Below are 20,802 nucleotides of genomic sequence, written 5' to 3' on the forward strand. Positions count from 1 at the left end.
AGCAAGTGGTTTTGAAGGACAGCAGACACGTATGGTAAAATCACCAGCAATTGAAATCTTGTTATAATCTGTCATGGTCCCAGCCAGGAAATTGGAAAAGCCATTTGTAAAATATTTGTTATATTTAGGCGGGCGGTATTACTACACATAGTACTGGATTCGACCGACCTGATACAAACAAGCTGAGTTCAAAAGAAGAAGAAGAAGAAGGTGACAGGGGCCTCCAATGTAAGCTATTCTTAAAAACTGTCACTATTCCTCCTCTACGTCCAGTAGTCGTAGGAGAATTAAAGAATGTACAGTTTGGAGGTGAAAGCTCTTTTAGGGCATCGGACTCACCAGTACTTATCCAGGTTTCCCTCAACAGGAGTATATCCACAGCATGTGAGGTGAAGAAATCCTTGAGGATGAATGTCTTGTTAATGACAGACGTTGATCAAGGCACATCTAGTCGGCGAAATCGAGTCGGCCCAGCGGTTGAAGGTTGCTGTCGTTTACTCCACCAAACAGGCAAGGCGAGTAAGGACGGAGGGCATGTCGCTCCTCATATGGCCCAACAACAGGTACTAGCCAGAGAGTTAATGTTCTTTTTGATGTAGTCAAAGTAGCCAGGGTAAAGTGGCACCATATTTCCAAAATGCAATAAAAGATCCATAACTCAGTGGTATGTAAAGACCTTACATAATAAACCATGTTTATGTTTTTATTACCTTAGAATGAGCCATTTATGTCTCCATAACACCTCATTCCGTGGACGTCGCCATGTTGCATCGTCATGTTTCCACAGTAGCTGAAAACGGACAAACAGCACTAAGTTGTTCTTGTTCTAGGGGCAGTGCAGACACTCATCACTATGTTGAATATGCAACGACGATGAGAGCAATATTTTTAACCATTAGATTGTGAATAAGAATATGAGCCATAATAGTGATTTGCTACAACATGTTGTTCAGTTAGCTCAGTTGATAAGGCGCAGGACTCACAATCCAAGGGTTCAATCCCTCTTTGAAATAAATTTTTTTTTCTCTCTTCAACAAATGGATTCTGCAGCGAATGTTTTTGTTTCAGTGTTTGATCCACATCCTTCAACCTATAGACGCTTTTGCAATTCCCCAGTATCTCCAGGTAGAAGACATTTAGGGGAATCACGTTTTCTGCGGATCCTAAATTAACACAACCATACCGGTGGCACTTGACCATACTTCCCAAAACGGCAATTTCAAACTCCATTTGTTACATAATCACATGGAGACCGCAGCGACACAAAAAAAGGATCCCTGTGGGTTTGTTGCAACCAGAGCCGTTAAATAAGAGAGTTACGACACTCTCTGATCTGGTCGCCACGCGGTCACATGCTCCATGCAGCTCTCAGTTGTTCCAAACAATCTGTGCTGTCAACCACTTTGAATGGTTTCAGGTGGGACAGACACCAGCAGCAACTACTTTTGCAGCAGTTTTCGGATAAATATTAAAGAGGTGGTATTATGCTTTTTGGCTTTTTCCCTCTCCTTTTGCATGTAACAGGTTTGCAAAGTGAAAAAGTCCAAAGTCCAGTCCAAAGGGAGTTCCCCTCTCCCACAGAAAACTCTGCTCTGAACTGCTTGAAAACAGCTCGTTTGTAGTCCAGCCCTTCACTTCCTTTACTTGTGACGTCACAATGAAAACGCATCATAAAGCTTGCCAAGCAGCTAGCGGGGTCAGGCACGCCCTCAAACCAAGCTAGTCTGAGCGGAGGCTCTTTGGCTCGACTCGCCTTTGTTTGGGTTTCCATTGTAGAAATGTTGTACCTGTACCTGCTTCCAGGTACTTTTTTTCGTATCACCTCACCTCCGTCGAGGTTCCAAGAGAGCTGAGGGACACAAAAATGTATCGTGAAAACACAACAGACTGCTGACTGGTCAGAGAGAATCGTCACTATTCACTGCATCATCATTGCGTGCACCAGACAGAGGCCAGCAACAGAAAGTTTTATATTTTACAGTTTTCGTATGGAATTTCATCACTAATCCACTTCTGAGTTTTGAGGTGAGAAATCAGCTGTGTAAATTTCGAATATTGACAGTTTTATGAGAAGTGATGGCGGAACAAAAATGTGCTTTATTTTCAAAGTTGAGGAGCTCCACAAGTGGCTGCGAGGGAAGCTTGTGCCATCCCGCGGGAGGAGCGTGTGAGGCCGGCCAGCCGCTCGCTCACAGAGCCCTCTGCTCCCGCCGTCACACAGACCGCTGCAGCAACAACGGCAGAGGAAAACACAGCTGATTGAACATTACATCGCGGCAGTCGTGTGTGGCGTCGCTATGACGACACCATACACCGGCAACAGTTCAACGTTTAGTCCTAAAAGACGACGCAACTCCGACTCTGTTTGGGCCTGGAAATTCACAATCACAACCTGTAAGTATGCTTTATTGGTTGTGAATTATATTTAAAATAAACATGGCAATGTAACTTCACAGACTGTACAAGTGTGGAGTTGTTGTAAACGTTGGCTAACACAGCTAAAGTTATAGCTATAATGCTAATGTTACACCTGATGTGAAAGCTACTGAGCAAACGTTCAAATTTTATGTAAAATTGAGTTGAAATATGGTGATTTTTGTAGTGGTTTATGGTAAGATGTGGAACAATGATGTTGTGTGGTTGTGAGTAACTTATACCATCTGCTAGGTTATGGTCGCAGTCTGAAGCGGCTTTGATTTGGATCACGCTACCTTGTTTGTTACGACCTGCGCTTCTCTGCTTCTGATTGGCTAGTAGTCCTTACCTGGGAACTGTGCATGTGCAACTCCCAACAAAGAAAGTAAGATGCTTCACTCTGTAGCTCAAGAGCGGCGTGTACAACACACACAGGGCAAAGTGCAGTATGAGAAAAATATGGTGTTTTTTGAAAATTAAACCATGTAAACCTGTTCTGGTACAACCCCTAATTAAGATTTTGGACCTGAAAATGAGCATAATACCACCTCTTTAAGGCATAATGCGTTTGGATTACTATCCTGACACTCACATATGATAGCATTTCTTCTGGGTAGTCAGGGAAGCAGTATTATTGTTTTTTGTGTTTCATTTTGGAGGGAAGAGGTGTAATGTTACAACACATTAACTACAGAATACAGTACAATCCATAACATTACTGTTAAATGGTAATTTATTATAAAATGGCTAGTGTAACGTTATCCCTTTATCCTTCCCTAAACATAGGCTAAACTATACCTCAGAACACAAACAAATACATGCATAGAATGTACTGTATATTCAGAATATATATAATTAGTATACTGTTTATCAATCATATTTTGTGCTAATGTTAACTGATATTAGAGAGAGAGAGCTGACCAAAAAGTTACTAATTGTATAATGATGCTTTAAAAACTTTCACGTCAATGAAGCACTTTGAATTGAATAAGTTTTTTTTTTTTGTTGAGTTTTATTTTTGGAGGGAAGGGGGAATGCTCCCAGAGAGTACATTTACAGTATGTATCCATGCTTCTAATTACACATGTCCTAATGTACTGTTGTGTTAAGACACATTCACATAAACATCCCCAAGTGAATATTAATAAATAACTGAAGCTGCTCAGTGGTGCAAACTATATATAAGACAACCAAATTCATTCAACAAAACACTTCATTATATTTTATCCAGGGAGAGGGTGAGTGAGGTTGTTATTGGTGAGTGCATTCTATTGTCAGAAGTAGACCAAGGCAGCTGCCCCAGATGAGACCGGGTCTGGAGGAGACTCGAGCCTGGTGCTGCTGGAAAGAATGGGGTGTTATTGTATTAAAATCCATGTCTTTCAATGTATTATCAGTGGTTAATACATTGAAAGACATGTATTTTAATAGTATAATATAAATAATAATTGTATTATACATGGAAAGACAATATTTCCCAAATATTTTCATGACGTTGAGATTACAGTTATACTTGAACATTGGCATGATCTTGGTTATTTGGTTCTGTGCTCCAGTAAAGAATTTGATATTAAAACTATAAACTTTTTTCATGTTATTTCAGTGTACTAAAAGTTGTCGGACAAGTTCCTATACTCCTTAATATATGGTCATATTTAGTACTTGTCCGGAAGGCTGACTGCAATGGCAGGGAAACAGAGGTGTGGACCAAAATGCAGACACTAAACAAGGCTGGATCAGTTTGCAGGTTTATTTTAATGATAACATTCACTGACAGGATGTCCAAATAAAAGGCAAAGTAGTCCAAACACATGGTTAAGTCCAAAAAAGGTATGGCAATCCAAACAGAAGGAAACAATCGAGAAATCAAGGGAAAACCGACCACTAGGCAGAACACTCCCAACGCGTTCTCATTTCAATGCGTCATAACTGACGCTCTTAGCGTCTCATAGAGAGGCACCCGGTGCGTCTCATAGAGGCGCTGAAGGGTATCTTTGTTACTTTTTCTGAAAGTGTTGGTATTGGACGCCCTGAGATGAAAACGGTCTGAACACTCAACATATGACTACAACGCAACAAAGACTGAACAGAACTGAGGACAATATATACTGGGGCACACCACACCACACACACACACACACACACACACACACACACACACACACACACACACACACACACACAAGGCAGGACAATAAGTCACAGATGAGACACATTAGGAATCAAGGCAGACAGGAAACAAAGCTAGACAAGAACACCAAACACCAATGATTACAAAATAAAACAGAAAGTAAAACCACGGACAATACACAGGGAAATGAGAAACCAGATACAGAGAACAATGAACCACTGATCAACTAACCAAACCTAAACAAAAACACAGAGGCAAAGAGTAAAACAGGAATGGACATTAACAAAATAACAGAAAAACATCACATTCAAATCCAAGGTCATGACAGTACTACTACTTTGTTGCAGATTCTTTGAATTTGATGACCAAACAATAAATACCAGAAGAGGAATCAAGTGTGTACACATCCAAGTAAAAATTCTCAGGTGAAAAGCAAAACCAATATATATCGCTGCAAGTTAAAAAAGGAAAAAAGGTCTGCACACTTTTAAACTTCAAATATTTCTATATGTTAATACTTTGTATTTTAAGGCAACATTTTGATCTACAAGAATTTTTAAATGTGCAGACTTTTCTCAAATAATAACGTATGCTTCATCACTGAGATTTGCTGTAGTTAAGGTGGCAGGCTAGCCCAGCGGTTTGGGTGACCACACTCAACCACACATCCCAGAGGAGCAACAGGAAAAACTTTGACTTGTGCCTGCAGTGGTCACTTTATACAATCTAATGTAATAAATACACCAGCTCTGCCATGAATTCTGCTTTTATGTTGCCTATACTGTCCAGGATTTGTTCTTCTCTTAGAGGTGTTAATTCACTTCCATGTTTTATCACTGAGGTCATAATTTGTGATGTTGGTGTTGTATAGAGCTGCATTATATTTAGAGGAGTTTCTGATATTCTGGCCCTGTTATGTACAGTATGTAAATAGGGAGGCCAAAAAATATATATATATATATACACAACACAATGTAGTTCAGTTAAACACACCCTTTAATTATAACCTCAGTATTAAACATTTAATTAAATGTAGACATTTATGCTCATGTGTAAATTTAATTAAATGTTGGTACCACTGTTGTATTGAACTGCATTACATTGTACAGGTGTCACACCGCCACAAGCGGGGAGGTGATAGGTGGTGTGTTGTGTGTTTGTGTTTGAGTTTATTTTGTCCCTTCTTGAGTGTGTGAGAGGTGCTTGGTGGGTTTTGGTCTTTGTCTGTCTGTGTTTGGCCTCTGTCTCTCTTTCCCTCTCCCTCTTGCTCATCCTTTCCACACTCTCCCTCAGGGCGGAGTTGTGGGCTGCTCCACTGGACCCCTGGGTGGTTCTCCCCAGCTGCAGGCAATCTGCTGTTCACACACCTGTCTCCTGTGATCATCAGGACTGGCTTTTATACCCTGCCATCTCCTCAGTTCCTCCTCCCTCAGTCATGTTTGTAGGTGGCACCATGACCAGCTTAAACCTGCTTCCTGAGACCGTTGTGAATTCTGTTTTCCTGTGCTCTGCTTTAGTGTTGCTGGAGTTTCTCCTCAGCTCCTGTGCTGCTCTGCTTACGGAAGACGCCTTACTTACTTTTGTGGACTCCATCAACTCCTCTTCACCTGCCTCGCCTGTTCTAACCCTTACCTGCCACACCGGAGGAACCATTCCACCTAGCATCGAGCCTGTTTCAACAGGTGCACCTAATAATAAGGCCACTAAATGTATTCAGCACAGTAAGACCAGCAGCTGAAAGGAAGGATGTTTAAATAACTCGGTAGCTCAAATTATTTGTATATCTGATACTATTTACATGTTTGCCTCAATGTGGAACAAAGTTTATCCTAGTTATTGTTGGCTGGATATGGTTGCACTCCACTAAGTTACTCTTTAAATATACAAGTGCCAGTTTATTAGGTACACCAAGCTAAAACTAATGCAGTCCTGCAATAAATCCTACCTTCATGATTGTTAATGTATGCTGTTCAGAGGCAGTGGTTCAACTTATTAGTTATTAAAATTATTCTGGACGACACAGAGCTGTTTCTGCCAGGGCCATACCTTGTTGCTATTTGGATCCTTTTTTAGATGATTGCCTTGCTCGCTCATTAAAGTCAGTCTCCAATGGTTTCACATGTCGGCCTCTTCAGCAGAAAAGCGCATGAAGTCGTTATCTATCTGCTGCAGTTATAACGTTACACGTGTCACTTAAACATTCCAGAGGTCCAAAAGAAGTGAATGGGAGTGTCGTAACTCTTATTTAATGGTTCTGGTTGCAACACATTCTCACTCCCGACTTGTCACACATTGACACTTGGTCAAGGCCCTTTGGTGTCACTTTTTAATGCCCTGGGTACCCCTTTTGCGTCATTTTTCTGCAGTCAAGTTAGCAACGCTTAGCAGCAACAACAAATATGCAACGTCCAGTAGCAACAATAAATGAGCAATGTCTGGTTACACTATCCAAATAAAACACTAGCGTTTGGAAATGCCACGTTTATTAAAGTTGTAAAACATTGCAGTTTGGTTAGGCTTAGGCACAAAGTTCTTTACACTGGCTGGTTTAGGCAACAAAACTATTGAGGTTAGGAAAAAGATCATGGTTTTGGTTAAAATAACTACATCAGTTAACTTGCATAACTTATATAATTTACGTGACACACAATATTGACACTTTGTTTCACATGAGACACAAACACCGCTCTCCTGGTTCAAAGTCTGGGTTCTGGCCCGACATCCACCCGACCACCTCATTACTTAGTCTTTTCTGTTAAATATCATACCTACCTTCACTGTCAAAAACTGATGCTACAGGGCTTCTCAAACTGCAATGAACTATGCTATAGGGATCCCCAGTGTGTTACAAACTGACGCCAATGGGTCTTGACCATGCGTCCATATGTGACGAGAGCATGAGGACGGGCTACCTGTGAAGGAAGGTGCTTCGGTGGGCCACGGCAGGCAATGCCTTTAACACTAACATAGTTAGCTTGCTAGCTACACACTTTGGCTAGCTAACGTAGCTTGCTAACGCTACGAAGCTTACGTAATAAACTTAGCTCAATACTAATTTGTAATTACGCAACCTATGTAACTATAATTTCTGTTAGATAATGAGGACCAACCCACCTTTTCATTCAAGACACAATGGTGAGTAAAGAATTTATCACCGGGGATAACAATACAGGGCTTCCCATTGTGTTACAAAATTATGTGAAGGAGTCTTGACCATGTGTCCATATGTGACAGCTTGGGAATGAATGGGTTGGGGATATTTATGATATTTAGTATACAGTGGACTAAATATGACAAACTAACAAGCACATTTGACACAAGACTAAGACAAAATTTTAAAATGGCTGACAAAATCAACACTAGTTTGAAAATTGGACAATTAACAATCAACTATTCTCTCATGGTTAATTTGGACAACCTGAGATATCCTCTTAATCCATACCTTCTGCAGGATTTGTTTCCTTAGCCTGTCTTCAAAGCTAATGCACTCTAAAAGAGATTGACATACAAATTCCACATTTAGCATGACTTATAGAATCTTAGACATTATGACTGCACTGACAGGACCCATGGACATGCAATTGCAGGGAGAGCAGTTAGGGGTTTAGTGCTTTGCTCATTGGCACAGTTGCTTTGAGCTAAATTATAACATTAACATACACTGTAATAAAAAATAAATAAAAACTGTAATTTTACAGTTTTATTCCTTTTTTATTTCAGATTTTTTTCCCCTGTATTTTTGAAATGCATGGAAATATCAAAATTGCAAAAATAAACTGAATTTACATGTCTAATTTAAATTAACATGAAAAACCTGTAGCTGTGAATAACCATAACATTTCTGTTTTTTTTGTTTTTTTTTAAAGGAAAATATTGGGGGTTTTTTACGTTAAAAAAAAACTGTTCCAATACATTCAGGAATTTAGCGTATTTTCACAAATATTATTTGTCTTATTTAAAAGAGAAAAACAGTTCTTAAACTTGGTACAATTAGTAATAGTTAACCGTAACAAAAAACATGTTCTGTAATTTGTTATAGATTTGCTTGTTAATTGACAAATCTCCTTTAATTATTGATATTTGGAAAATAAAAACATTGAATAAATGTTGTGTATAATGTCTACAAGCATTGTTAAACTGTCAAAACACAGTTTTGATCATTGAAAGCAGCCATAATTACTGTAATGTCACAGATGCTGACTTTTATCATAATGCTTGGAAGTTAAAATATTAATTGCCCAAAAGTGGTAAAATTACAGAAAGGTAATATTTAATTTATTGTTAAATGACCTGTGTCCACACCTTTTTAATGAGCTTAAAGAAATTTAAACTTCCTGTAAAATTATGGGTTTGTGATTAAAAATGAATTTAATGCCATTTTACAGATACTTTGATTGAAGAGTCTTAGCTATAGGTGTATTATCAAAACCTCAAACCAAATTATTTAAATCTGTTTTTGTCTTAATTAAAAATTACCACATGTTCACATTTTACATTAGCATAATATATCCATTTATCTTAGACCGGAAACCCCTTTTGAGTTCATACTAGGGTTATTTGTGACAGTTTCAGACTTCCTTAAATTAACTTAATTTGAGGAAATTCAGACCTTTCAAATTACCACCACAATACAAATACCCACATCTGATACTATTTGAAACCGTTTATTCAGTTCCATGCTCACAACAAATAAGCCACACAACCCAAACACTTCAGTGTAAAGAATTGTTCTCCTGCAACTGAAGTAGTTTAGTTTTTATTTACCTTATTGATGACATTTTCAGATCTATTCATTAGAAACACAACTGGTTTGACATAAAGAACATTGTCACTGTCAGACACAGCTTCAAGATTAAAGTGGAACATGAATGTAAAGTAATTGGTAAGTATTTCTTAAAATGCTGGCGTTTTGCTTTGATAGGACTGTAGAGAGAGATGAAAGGCAAAGGAGAGGGGATAATGGTACATCCAAAATGGTGGTTTTACATAGAGTGAACTTCATGCACAATCCAAAGACTTCATTTTCTGGATTCAATATGACATTTTACAACTTTCTAAAGACAGTTTTTGTATCTGGTAAATGTTGTTACGGCTGTATGTGTTTCCCTGTGCTGTGCATACATGTTCCTGTTCTACCCCGGAAGTGCTACAGCTGATTACTGAATTAGGTCCACCTGGGCCCTGTTTCAGAAAGCGGGGTTAGTGAAAACTCTGAGTAAGTTGAGCCCAAGATGAGGGAAACTCTGGGTTTTCAGTTTCAGAGAGCGAGATCAGATAAACTCTAGGTCTGTAACTCCGGCAAGGTTTACGCTGTGAACCTAACCTGCTCGGGAGGAGGTTAACTTCAACTAACGCTGAGTTTCTCTCTGATTCCTCCCCTCTTGCGGAGCTTGAAGCGTCTGTCTTACATTTCCTCATTCAGACTGGCCGTATCAAAGCACATATTGGAACACAGTTACGTCTTTAGAAACATCGAAATCACGGTTAAATAGGCTGTTAGTTGTTTTCTTTACCCAAACATGATGTTGAACATGACGCTTTTATGATTAATCTGTCATTGATATATGGACAGAGAGTTATCTTTGGACATTGTAAATTTATCCTCAGCACAGAATAAAATCTATAAATTACACTGTCCTTTATAACACAGTGACTCTGTGGACATTAAGGCAAAACACTTACTGTGCGCTACAGTGCTGCAGTTTAAAGTAATCTGTACAAAACTGATCAATGAACAGTAACCTTTCATATTGTAGTCGCACTGATTGAACATTCTTATCGTAGTTATCAGTTGGATATGATGTGAATATTTCTGAGTGAGGATGACTGTGGTGCAGCTGAAACAAATGTAGTTTAAAAGTGAGTTTTTGACAGCATTTCATAAAATACGAAATGAGCAAGATTTTATTACTGTAACATAGACGTCTAAAACTTCAGTCAGTTTGAACCTAGACACATTTTACATTACAAAAAATTAATAGACCTACTGAGTCAGACTGTCACTTTACAATCATAGGTCCATGAGGAGCCTAAACTATGTCTAATCTGTTCGATTAATATTTTCATCTTCAGTTATTGTCACCGGCATTTAGTCCCGTCAGGTTACAGCTGAATAAACAGGCCTGTAGCTATTTAAAGTGAATAACAGGCTGGAGGAGAATTCCAGCTCTTTATCATTCATTAAGGAAATTTCAGTCTGGTAAATAATGAATGAGCAATGCTGTATAAAATGTAATGTTGTTAACGTATCGATCCTCCACTCCTACGTTTTAGAGCCAATCATGGTCCACGTTGGCAGCATTCATATTTCTAGCTCCACCCGATTAAAATGGATGCTCTGCCTTTATTTACCCGTTGCCATGGTGAATCGTAGTATCGGAGCTCCATTGATGATGGCTTTTTTTCATCCCCACGCACGTGCTTCCATCAGTCTCAACATACTCAGAGTTGACTGAACTTATTCTGACCGGCCTTTCTGAAACGGGAAACCCGGAGTTTGACAGCTCAGAGTTCGTCAACCTAGAGTTCAGGTTTATACTCAGAGTTTGTTGAACCTGCTTTGTGAAACAGGGCCCTGGCCTTGGAAGGCAGTGAACAACTGTGTGCACCTGAGTTAGGGAAGTCCACAATCTCTAAATTAAGTTGGTATACAAAATAGACACAAATATGTGTAAGTAGAAAGACAAGTGGGAATGTGATACAAACACAACTGAAGTAGAGAATTTTCCTGAAATTCAATGTGAACTCAAACTCATCTTCTTAAAATGGCTTGAATAATACCTATTCAAACAACAAACACCGGGTGTCCATAGCTCACTCACTGTAGAATATATGCAAGATTTTCTTGGCAGTCCTAATGAATCCAGTTGTTTGCAAGTACATTTTCAGATTCGGCTGACTTTGCACGACAACACCTCAGGATGACCTTAAGAAACCATTTTGCTTATCAAGGTAGCTCAATTGGAAAACATAAACAACAGCAAACATAATAAACAGCATATCTATCCAAGGTCTGCGAGACATTAAGTAAGTTTCCCTTAATAATGGTATGGTGACCAAATTATGGAGATGTGGTAGTCCATAGCCCTCTCCACAGAATTAGAGACAAATTCAAGTCAGGTGGCTACCTGGCTGCAAAAATGACAGAAGATAACCACTGTCCCTCCACCACCAGCTCTTCATCAATTGTGAAAGGTGATTACCAGTTGAAGAACAGTATTTTGACTTTTTTTTAAATGGAAAATCAAGTGTTTGCAGGTGTTGTATCATTTTTTTTAGATTAAACATTGATTACATTTAGAAGATTTTTAAGTAGAATTATATAATAAAAATTTCTGCAAATTTTAAGTCTGAATATTTATATTATAGCAGTATTCAACTATATTTATAGGTAATTTAATTGTATTTACAGGTGTATATGTTCTTCAATGAATATTAAAAGCCCCAAAATTACACGTGCCCCTGTATCCATGTGCTGTGCTCCAGTAAGATTATCAAGATCCCTCTGCATCGTTTTTGGACGTATACGGCTCCGCGGTCAAGTAGCAATGATATACATGCAACATCCGGTTACACTTTCAAAATAAAACTACCGGTAAATGTGAAAAGGCACATTGTTAATGAGTGTTTACAACATTGAAGAATAGGGTCTATTCTTCTGGGCACAAGAAGAGAAAATAACTCAATGGGAGTGACTTTTGGGAACGGCAGTCAGGTAAACTTGTGTCTTCTCTTCTGAAAGTCTGATGTGAGCAGGTTCATAGCTGCAGTGAGCCAACCTCTGCGCTGCTAACCCAGCTGAGCAACGCAACTAGGTCTGTCTGTGTCTTGGTAGCTTGCCAGAGAGTGACTGAACAATATTAGAGTGAAAACTCTAATAAAAACTCTTTATTAACTTTGATAAATGCTGACGGAAATGATAACTTGCGCATCTGGCTGAGTGGTGCTACAGTCCGCAACCGGACCTTATTACATTCCAGGAGCAACATTAGTTGGACCAGACAGAACACAGATGTGATGGCACTCCTCATAGGCACACATCATTTTAAACAAGATGAGTGATTATCTGTCTCGTTTTAGAGTTTTTTAAGTGAAGGTGTAGTTACAACTCTGGACTAATGCAAGATGGAAAGCATTGTGTTGTGGTGGCAGCCCGGCTGACGGTGAGTGTCCTGTTTTTTTTTCTCCTTTTTATCAGTTATTCTGCTTTTTCCTTGGTTTTTTTGTTCCCTGCCTGCCTCCCTGTGTTTTCTCCCCTGTGTGTGCTCTCTCTCCCTCTGCTCCTGAGCCCAGCCAACGACCCGCACCTGCACCTCATCAGCCACCTCGTCAGCCTGCCACACCTGCCAGTAGTCAACCTCATCCCTGCCTGTATTTCAACCCCGGTTCTCCACACTACTCTGGCTTGATTGTCGTTGCTCCATACTCGGTGCCACCTCCACGTTCAGGCTCTCGCGTTTCTTGTTTTTTTTTCTCACATTTTCCCTGTGCTTTGTCTCTGTCATCTCTAACCCTGTCTCTCTGTCTGTTTCCCTCCCAGGTACACTCACCCTCATCCTCCTTTCAGTCAGCAGGGCTCATCCACCGGCCCTCTCCTCCACAGACTTTCCCCACGGCGTCCTCCCTGTTCTCCCACCGCCCCTCGCTTCCTCGGGCCCAGTGTTCCCCGGCACCCTGGCCCCCAGTCTCCTTGGTTCCCCGTGCCAGTGTTTCCCCGACATCCACCTCTCCCTCCACTCCAGTCCCTCTACCCCCTTTTTCCCCTCAATAAACCTCCTTCCCTCAGAGTGCTGCGTTTGGGTCCTCTCTGCCCCCACACCACACAACCTCATAACACATTGGATTCACATTGACTATTAAAATGTTGATTAGCAGCACAGAAGGCAATATGAATGTACATCTTTCAGTAATGAACATCACTTATTCAGCCAAGTCATAGTATAAATTAGAGCTGGATAATAAAACAGTAATTATCACAGTGTAATTTTCCTCAATAACAATATAACAAGTGTTCATTAAATACTCAAATGTTTGATCTCATTCATTTGAATCATGAACAGATTAGCACTTACTTTTTCTATTAAGATATAAATATTTTATTGAGGAAAAATGTACTGAAAAAAGATGTAACTTAATTTTACTCAAATATTTGTTGAAAACAGATTTTATCATAATAGTTCTGAATGATGAACTTTATTATCGTGGTAACATTTTTGGCCATAGTGCCCAGCCTTAGTATAAATAGTACTTTAGCTTTGAAAATGTTAAAGGAAACCTGGGAGCCAGTTTGTATGGGCCAGATGCAGTTGATAACATTAATATCTAGCAAGAATTAATATCTGTAATTTAAAGGAGCAAAGCTTACATTTGTCAGAAGAGTAGATTCTGGATCATAAGCCAGTTAGAGCACAGTTGATCCAAATCCAGTACCAGCACAGCCAGAGATGTACAGCCAGCAGCATTCTTAATAGACTGTGACTGTGCAACAGTGGCAAATAGTTTACATGGCTCACAGATAACATAGTGTACATAAAAGAGGTATGTGTGGTTATTCTCCAGTCAAATCCCTTTCTGACATGACCAACATTAATGGGCTAAGCAAGGGAAGCTGGTAAAGCACATACTAACACATTTCATACACTTCAATCAAAAATAAATAAAAAATTTACATGAGGGATGTGGGGGGCCTGTGTCCCGGTAGAGCTTTATGTCTAGCAACGCCCCTGGGTAATATGCTCTCAGTGATATTTCTAACATGTTGATTAATGGAAATCCATCCAATAATTAATATAGTCTTGACTGAAGCTGTTTTCAGGGGAAAATGAGAAACCGTTTCTAACTGACCAGCTCTAAACTGCAGGTATGAATTTACAAACCTGTTGGTTAAGATAATGGAACATCTAGAACCTTAAGGGACAGATATAAAACAGGAAAGTGTCCCAATAAATGCTTTATAAGATGATGTTAAGTCAGATGTTTTTCAGGGTGTCCAGTGCACAAAGTTTTTAAAAGTCAATGAATGCAGTGGTATCAACAAATAAACAGTACTATTAATTAACCAATATATGTTAAAGTAATTCGATTCTACTAAAAGCAAGTAACTTTTAAACTGACATCCATTAAATAATAAGTCTCCTTTTTTTTTATCAGCATTGACAATAATATAATGTATGCTGTACTATTAGAAAGCACATACCTTTAATTTGCCTGCCACTCCTACAAGTTTATCTCAGATCTGCATTTAGCTGCAAACCTAATTAACTCAGATAGAGAAAACCCCACCAACATAATACCATAGTAATCCTGAGGGCACTTCAATCACCTGTCTCTTACACAAACTGGAGCTAAAAGATTCCACAGGGTTATAAAAGAAACACCCAAGAGTAGGAGATGCCTTATTCAAGTCTTCCCACTGCATCGCAGAGTATATACCCAAAGGCTACAGAACTATGGACTGTTAAATTTCAAGCCAGCCATGGGGCAGACACAGCATACCCAGAATAATGAGGAGATTGATGTCAAAACACTTCAGGATATGTATAAGAGGTTTCTCGTGGAGTGCCCAAGTGGACTACTTTTTCTGCATGAGTTCAAGCGTTTCTTTGGTGTTGACCCAACAGGAGAAGCCTCTGATTATGCAGAGAATATGTTTCGAGCTTTTGACAAAAATGGGGTAAGAGAGTAAAAGCCATTATAGCTTCACATATTGTACAGCTTTACAAAAATGTCACATACTGACAAAGTTATTCTTATTCAACCTACCTTTCAGGACAATACTATTGACTTCCTTGAGTTTGTAGCAGCACTGAATCTTGTTTTCCGGGGAGACCTGGAGCATAAACTGCGCTGGTCATTCAAGGTGTATGACAAAGACAACAATGGCTTTGTGGACAGGGACGAACTACGGTCAATAATTGATGTGAGTCTATTATAGTGGCAATTGATGAATTTCATTTTTGGTCAGTTATTGTCACTTGCGCAGCAGCAGGTAGTTCATGTGACATTTTCTGTGCTATTCACATAAAATACAATATGTATTTTTCTTTCTTCTATTTAGAGTCTCTATCGGATAAAGAGGGCCACAAAAACAGACGTGAGTGATTCACGGCTTACAGTAGATGAAGTTGTGGATCGAATATTACAGGCTGTTGACAGTGACGGAGATGGTAAGCATTTAGTCACATTTCACTTTAACAATGCAGTAAAAACACTTTGGAGTGACAATTTACAAAGGGAACAATTTGTTGTCTCAGCAGAGAATATTACCATGCTTTGACTTTTCTGTTACACAGGTAAAATTAACATGGTAGAATTCATAAGAGGCGCACAGCAGGACCCCTGGGTGCTGAACATGTTAAAGCTGGACATGAACCCTGCTGGATGGGTGCTCGATCAGAGGAGAAGGAGTGCACAATTCTGAAATGTCAAAGCACATTTGCCTTTTCCATGAGAACAAAGGTAGAACAATTATGGCTAAAATCCATGCTTTAAATTGTATCTTCACATATTTCATTGCTCTGATTGGTTGTAGGTTCATCCCCGTTATTTTAAGAGGCATTTTGGTTTGCGCCTGTTGATAATTTCCAAGGAAACTAAAATTATTGTTGAGGTTCCAGACTAGTATACATTTGCAAAAAAGGCCAGGTTGCTGAACAGTATAAATGGAGAGCAAATGTCTTTCTACTTCTTCCTTTGTATGCATTATTCTCTCTTTCCCAAAATGCACCACAGAGCGTCACAGGAAGTCATTCTTGCCTGTGGCCATCAAACTTTATAACTCCTCCCTCTAAGTGTCTGACACACGGACACTTAGTCAGTTTTTAACTGGACATTATTATCTGTTTTGTGCAATAATACCTGTTCAAATACTAAATGTGCAATTACAATTTATTACTGTTCACTATAACGATTCCTTTTAACTATGTAAATATTGCACATATCCACACTACTTTATATATTCTTTTTATTTTATATTTTTACTCTGATATTTATAAACTTCTTTATATACCAACTTTCTATCTTTATTTATATTCCTTCTCGTGGATCAATAAAGTATTATTCTGATTCTTTTCACTGTTAAAACTACAATGATGCTTAAATACAAGTTAATATTATTAAATCTAATAAAGTTAATATTAAGTGCATATACTGTATATATTTTGCATTCCAATTCAAGTCACAGCTTGCAATTATAAAATGCCAATATGTAAATAGCAAATTATTGCTTTTCTATTGTGATTTTTTTAAATGTTTTTTTGTTGTTGTTTTTTAAGCAAATTATTATGTTACTAGGACATCTTACATCCTTATTGTGCATATTGAATTCCATGCTGTAAAGTAATATTGTTTTACCTGATTACTTGTCACAGGCAGCTTTTAATATCAATAAATTCAAGTTAAATATAAAAAGTTATTGTCATGTCCTATTTCTCAGCTATACATATGTGTACGCATAGCTCAATTCATTTTCCTCTGACATAGACTTGAAATACATGATCAGCTCTTTATTTGAAGAGTTATTCTGGCTCTACAGGTTCACCATAGTGTCACCATGTCAGTCATACTGAAGATTCTGTGATGTAAAGTGACCTAGAGACATTAAAGGTTCAAGATGGGATCAAGCTTGAGGATTACAGCTTTAAACTCAGCTTGCCAAAGACTTTGGCTAAAAATAAGCCTCTTGGTTTGGGTCAAGCATCGCATGAATCAGTTATTACACTTGACTCTATTATTGACCCCTGAGCTGTCTAATAGGCCGTCAATAGCAGCCATGAGGACACTGAACTGTTCATTGCAGGCAGACTTCCATGTTGGGGTTTCAATTATGTTTTACACAATGAATATTTACACAATGAATATTTTTACACAATGAATATTTTTAAAGTATGCTGCTGCACTTTGCAGTTTACAGCCTGCCATGCTGTTGCTCCTGCATCTCTCTGTGTACAATAATGCTCCTAACACAAAACAAAAGTGCATTGATTTGACTGACAATTGCGTTTCGAATTGGGGTCTTCATGACTGATGACTTGAATCGTGACTTTAAGGGATCAGCCCTATGATTGCCACCGGCCAAAGTGGATTGTAAGAGTGTGTCGCACTTGCTAATTAACAGTGAACACAACGTAGAGCACAGGCTGAGACGTTCATTTATTATTAGTTATTTTTGCAGGGATGTTTATTTTTTGACAATGTTAGTGCTTTACAAAATGAAATTAAACAGGCAGATACAAAGAGTATGCTGCCAAAGAACATGAGCAAGAGGATGTAAAAATAATGAAGTAAACAAGATCAAATAAACAGCAATAAAAGCAGAAAAAAAATGTAAAAAAAAAACAGGATCAAACATTTCCGAAGGTTTAAGAAGAGATTTAAAAGAAGCTAGAGATAGTGTGTCTCAGTTCACTAGGCAGAGAGTTCTATAGTGTGGGAGCTTTAATATTAAAAGCCCAATCACCCTTTATCACCAGAGTAACCTAGCAACCTTTATTACCGGAGTAACCAGCAGGGCTCCACCTGCAGATAATTTTCACGAGTAAACATAAATCAAGCATAGTGTTAGTTCAGGCAGGCTCAGATCAGCTCATTCCAGGATATCCGCTGACCGCTCTGTCATTCCTTTCTTAGCATTCATTGGCAAATTCCATACAAGGCGCCTATTTAAGCTGCCGCAGCCTACCTGCCTGCCCTCGCTGCTTCCTATGCAAACTGCATGGTGCTATCTCTCACAGCATCAGCATATGAAGTAGAGAAGCTATATGGCAAGCAATATCCAATACTCGGCATTCATGAATGGCAGTGCCGAGGCTCCTGGAAGACTAATTGTCGAGTTATCTGGGGTTTGGCTTCATTGACTGCCTAAATTCAAAAAAGGCTTAGGAGATGACAGAGGACACTTGGACAACTCAGCTTCTAAAAAAATCTTCCTTCTTTGATTTTCCACAACCATCAGCAACCAAAAGTTTAATAGGTTGATAACCTTTAAATGCAAACAGAAAAAAAACGAAAACACATCAGCTCAGTAGTAATTACTATGCAGTGAAAAGCTATCAGTGTAACTATTAGTCCACATTTCTTTACCTTTTCTGCACCTTATTTAAATAATATTCCAATTATACACTGTCAGCATTTGTGACTCAAGGTAAACACATGATCAAAAATAAAGTTATTAATCACATCCAAATAAATAAAGTTCAACTAAGAATGAAGATTAATAATTCAACTTTAACCACAGCTTTTAAATAAACCAGGGTCATTATATGAAAACGTGCCATTTTAAGTCCCTCAGAAAAAAAAGCTTTTTAACTCTTAATAAACCATAAAACAGTTTCCATAATATGTCTCATAATATAAGAATACATTTTGTTTTTAAAAGATTTTAATCACTTTTTTGTGCAAAGCATCTTGCAGAAATGTTGAAAATGTGTAAAATATTGCAAAAACAACAATTTAGTCGGGTCCCCATGTTGTTGTCAGCCCTGTTACTTTTAATAAAAACACCCCTTTAAAGCTGATGGACAGTTCCAAAATTTGCATAATTTCCAGGAAGTGACATCACTTGCCTTTTTATGAAGTTTATGTTAAGAAATTTAAAAAATTGTCACCTCCTTTAATGGATTTGTTTTGAGTTACGTAATGTCTCACGGAGTGGGACGAGCTCAGTGTGTCAACCCTGTTACCACATAAACATATGTTAAAAAGTTATTTGTTAGAAATTTTAAATGTACATATAACATAACATTTAAGCCTCTCATGAATCATCACCATGTCGTGTCATGACATTTACCACAAAGCTAGTAGTGACTGGCAATAATTTTTCTCTGTTACCATTTCAGTGGTAACAGGGTTGACGAAGGTACATGCTTTTGTGTGTGTCCTGGAATTTATAATATCAGTGAGTCTAACATATCATTTTCATCACACTTTACATGACAATATACTTTTCTTACACCAAAAAGTGTTAATCGAGGGCAACTGGACTTGGTTGAAGATGTTTCACCTCCAATCCAAGGGGCTTCTTTAGTTCTAATACTGGTGGGGAGTCCCAGGTATTTTACCTCTGTGGGGCCATGATCAAAGTCATTAATACCAATTGGTGGTTGGTGCTGCTGGCTATTGTAACAAAGGTAGTTAGAGTCCATGGAGTCAACTGAGGCCAATTGTAAAAAACAGTCTTTGGAATTTTCACTCTCCTGGGAAAGAGATGAAGGACAGCATTATATGTAGGGGATAACTTTGGTAGATATCCTCCTTTCTTGAGAGATGGTTTCTCTACTTTGAAGTAGATGCTTCACTCATCTTTCAAACTATCAGTCCTCTCTATCCAAAATATGTATGTTGTTGTCTTCAAAAGAGTGTCCCTTATTCTCCATGTTTAGATAAACTGCTGAGTCTTAAACTGAGGGGTTACCCTTCCTGTGTTGAACCATACGTTTGATTAATGGTTGTTTGCTTTCCCCGATATACAAATCTGTGCATTCCTCCCTGCATTGGACAGCATACACTATGTTGCTGTTCTTGTGTTTGGGGTGGGGTCTTTCAGGTGGACCAGTTTCTATCTTAGTGTGTGGCTGGGTTGGAAAAACACAGGGATGTGGTGTTTATTGAAAATCCTCTTGAGTTTCTCTGACACTCCTGACATGTGTGGAATGATGATGAAGCATTTTTTTTCCTCGTTTCTTCAACAAACACAGTATTAGAGTTCTTCCTGGATCTTGTGGTTGTTTTCACAAGGGTCCAGTTAGATTATCCAAAATTAAGTTCATCCTTCAGTTTTTTGTACTTGTTCTCTTAGGGCCTGGGCATTTGTTGGTACATTATCGACTTGGTGGTGCAGAGTTTTGACAATTCCTTGCTTGTACTCAGGCCCAGCCCTCAACATGAGGTCAGCCACCACCGTTCTCCAAGCCTGGGACGTTCTGATGCCCACGTCTATAGGTCTATAGGCCGTGGATTGGACTTTGCCCTGTCCGTTGATGTATGCGCTGGACGAAATGCACCACCAAACTAGAAACACAGCTTGGAGTGGATTATGGATGAACAAAAAGAACAAAAGGAGGGTGGACGAGGGTGCTGCGAAAATAACAAACCAAGTTAAAATAAAAAGGTCCTCAAAAGGAGGCCTACACCTATCTACCGTTTTAAACAGGGTTGAAACTTACTACAAAAAGAACACAAAGAGCACAGCACCCACTCCACCTGGTGAAACTAACAAATAGCAAACAGAACAATAAGTGAACTTCTCCACTGCACTCAAA

At 38.7% G+C, this 20,802-nt stretch overlaps 2 protein-coding genes across 3 annotated transcripts in view; both read left to right on the forward strand.

The window, feature by feature from the left end:
* cracr2b (calcium release activated channel regulator 2B) overlaps nt 1-20,802 on the forward strand; it is a 69,087-nt gene that overhangs the window by 45,832 nt on the left and 2,453 nt on the right. The window lies entirely within an intron of this gene.
* Nucleotides 15,021-15,965, forward strand: LOC123962399 (guanylyl cyclase-activating protein 2-like). Its single transcript, XM_046038497.1, has 4 exons — nt 15,021-15,218; nt 15,315-15,464; nt 15,603-15,711; nt 15,838-15,965. Exons 1-4 carry the CDS (start codon nt 15,021-15,023, stop codon nt 15,963-15,965), a joined length of 585 nt encoding a protein of 194 aa, XP_045894453.1.

The sequence above is a fragment of the Micropterus dolomieu genome, linkage group LG22, assembly GCF_021292245.1.
Source record: "Micropterus dolomieu isolate WLL.071019.BEF.003 ecotype Adirondacks linkage group LG22, ASM2129224v1, whole genome shotgun sequence".
Taxonomy (NCBI): Eukaryota; Metazoa; Chordata; class Actinopteri; order Centrarchiformes; family Centrarchidae; genus Micropterus; species Micropterus dolomieu.

Excerpts from the sequence above, each read along its gene's own strand:
- LOC123962399 (XM_046038497.1), top strand. The coding sequence starts at position 15,021 with ATGGGGCAGACACAGCATACCCAGAATAATGAGGAGATTGATGTCAAA. Across the intron at positions 15,219-15,314 it reads GAGCTTTTGACAAAAATGGG|GACAATACTATTGACTTCCT; the intron begins GTAAGAGAGTAA and ends CCTACCTTTCAG. Across the intron at positions 15,465-15,602 it reads AACTACGGTCAATAATTGAT|AGTCTCTATCGGATAAAGAG; the intron begins GTGAGTCTATTA and ends TCTTCTATTTAG.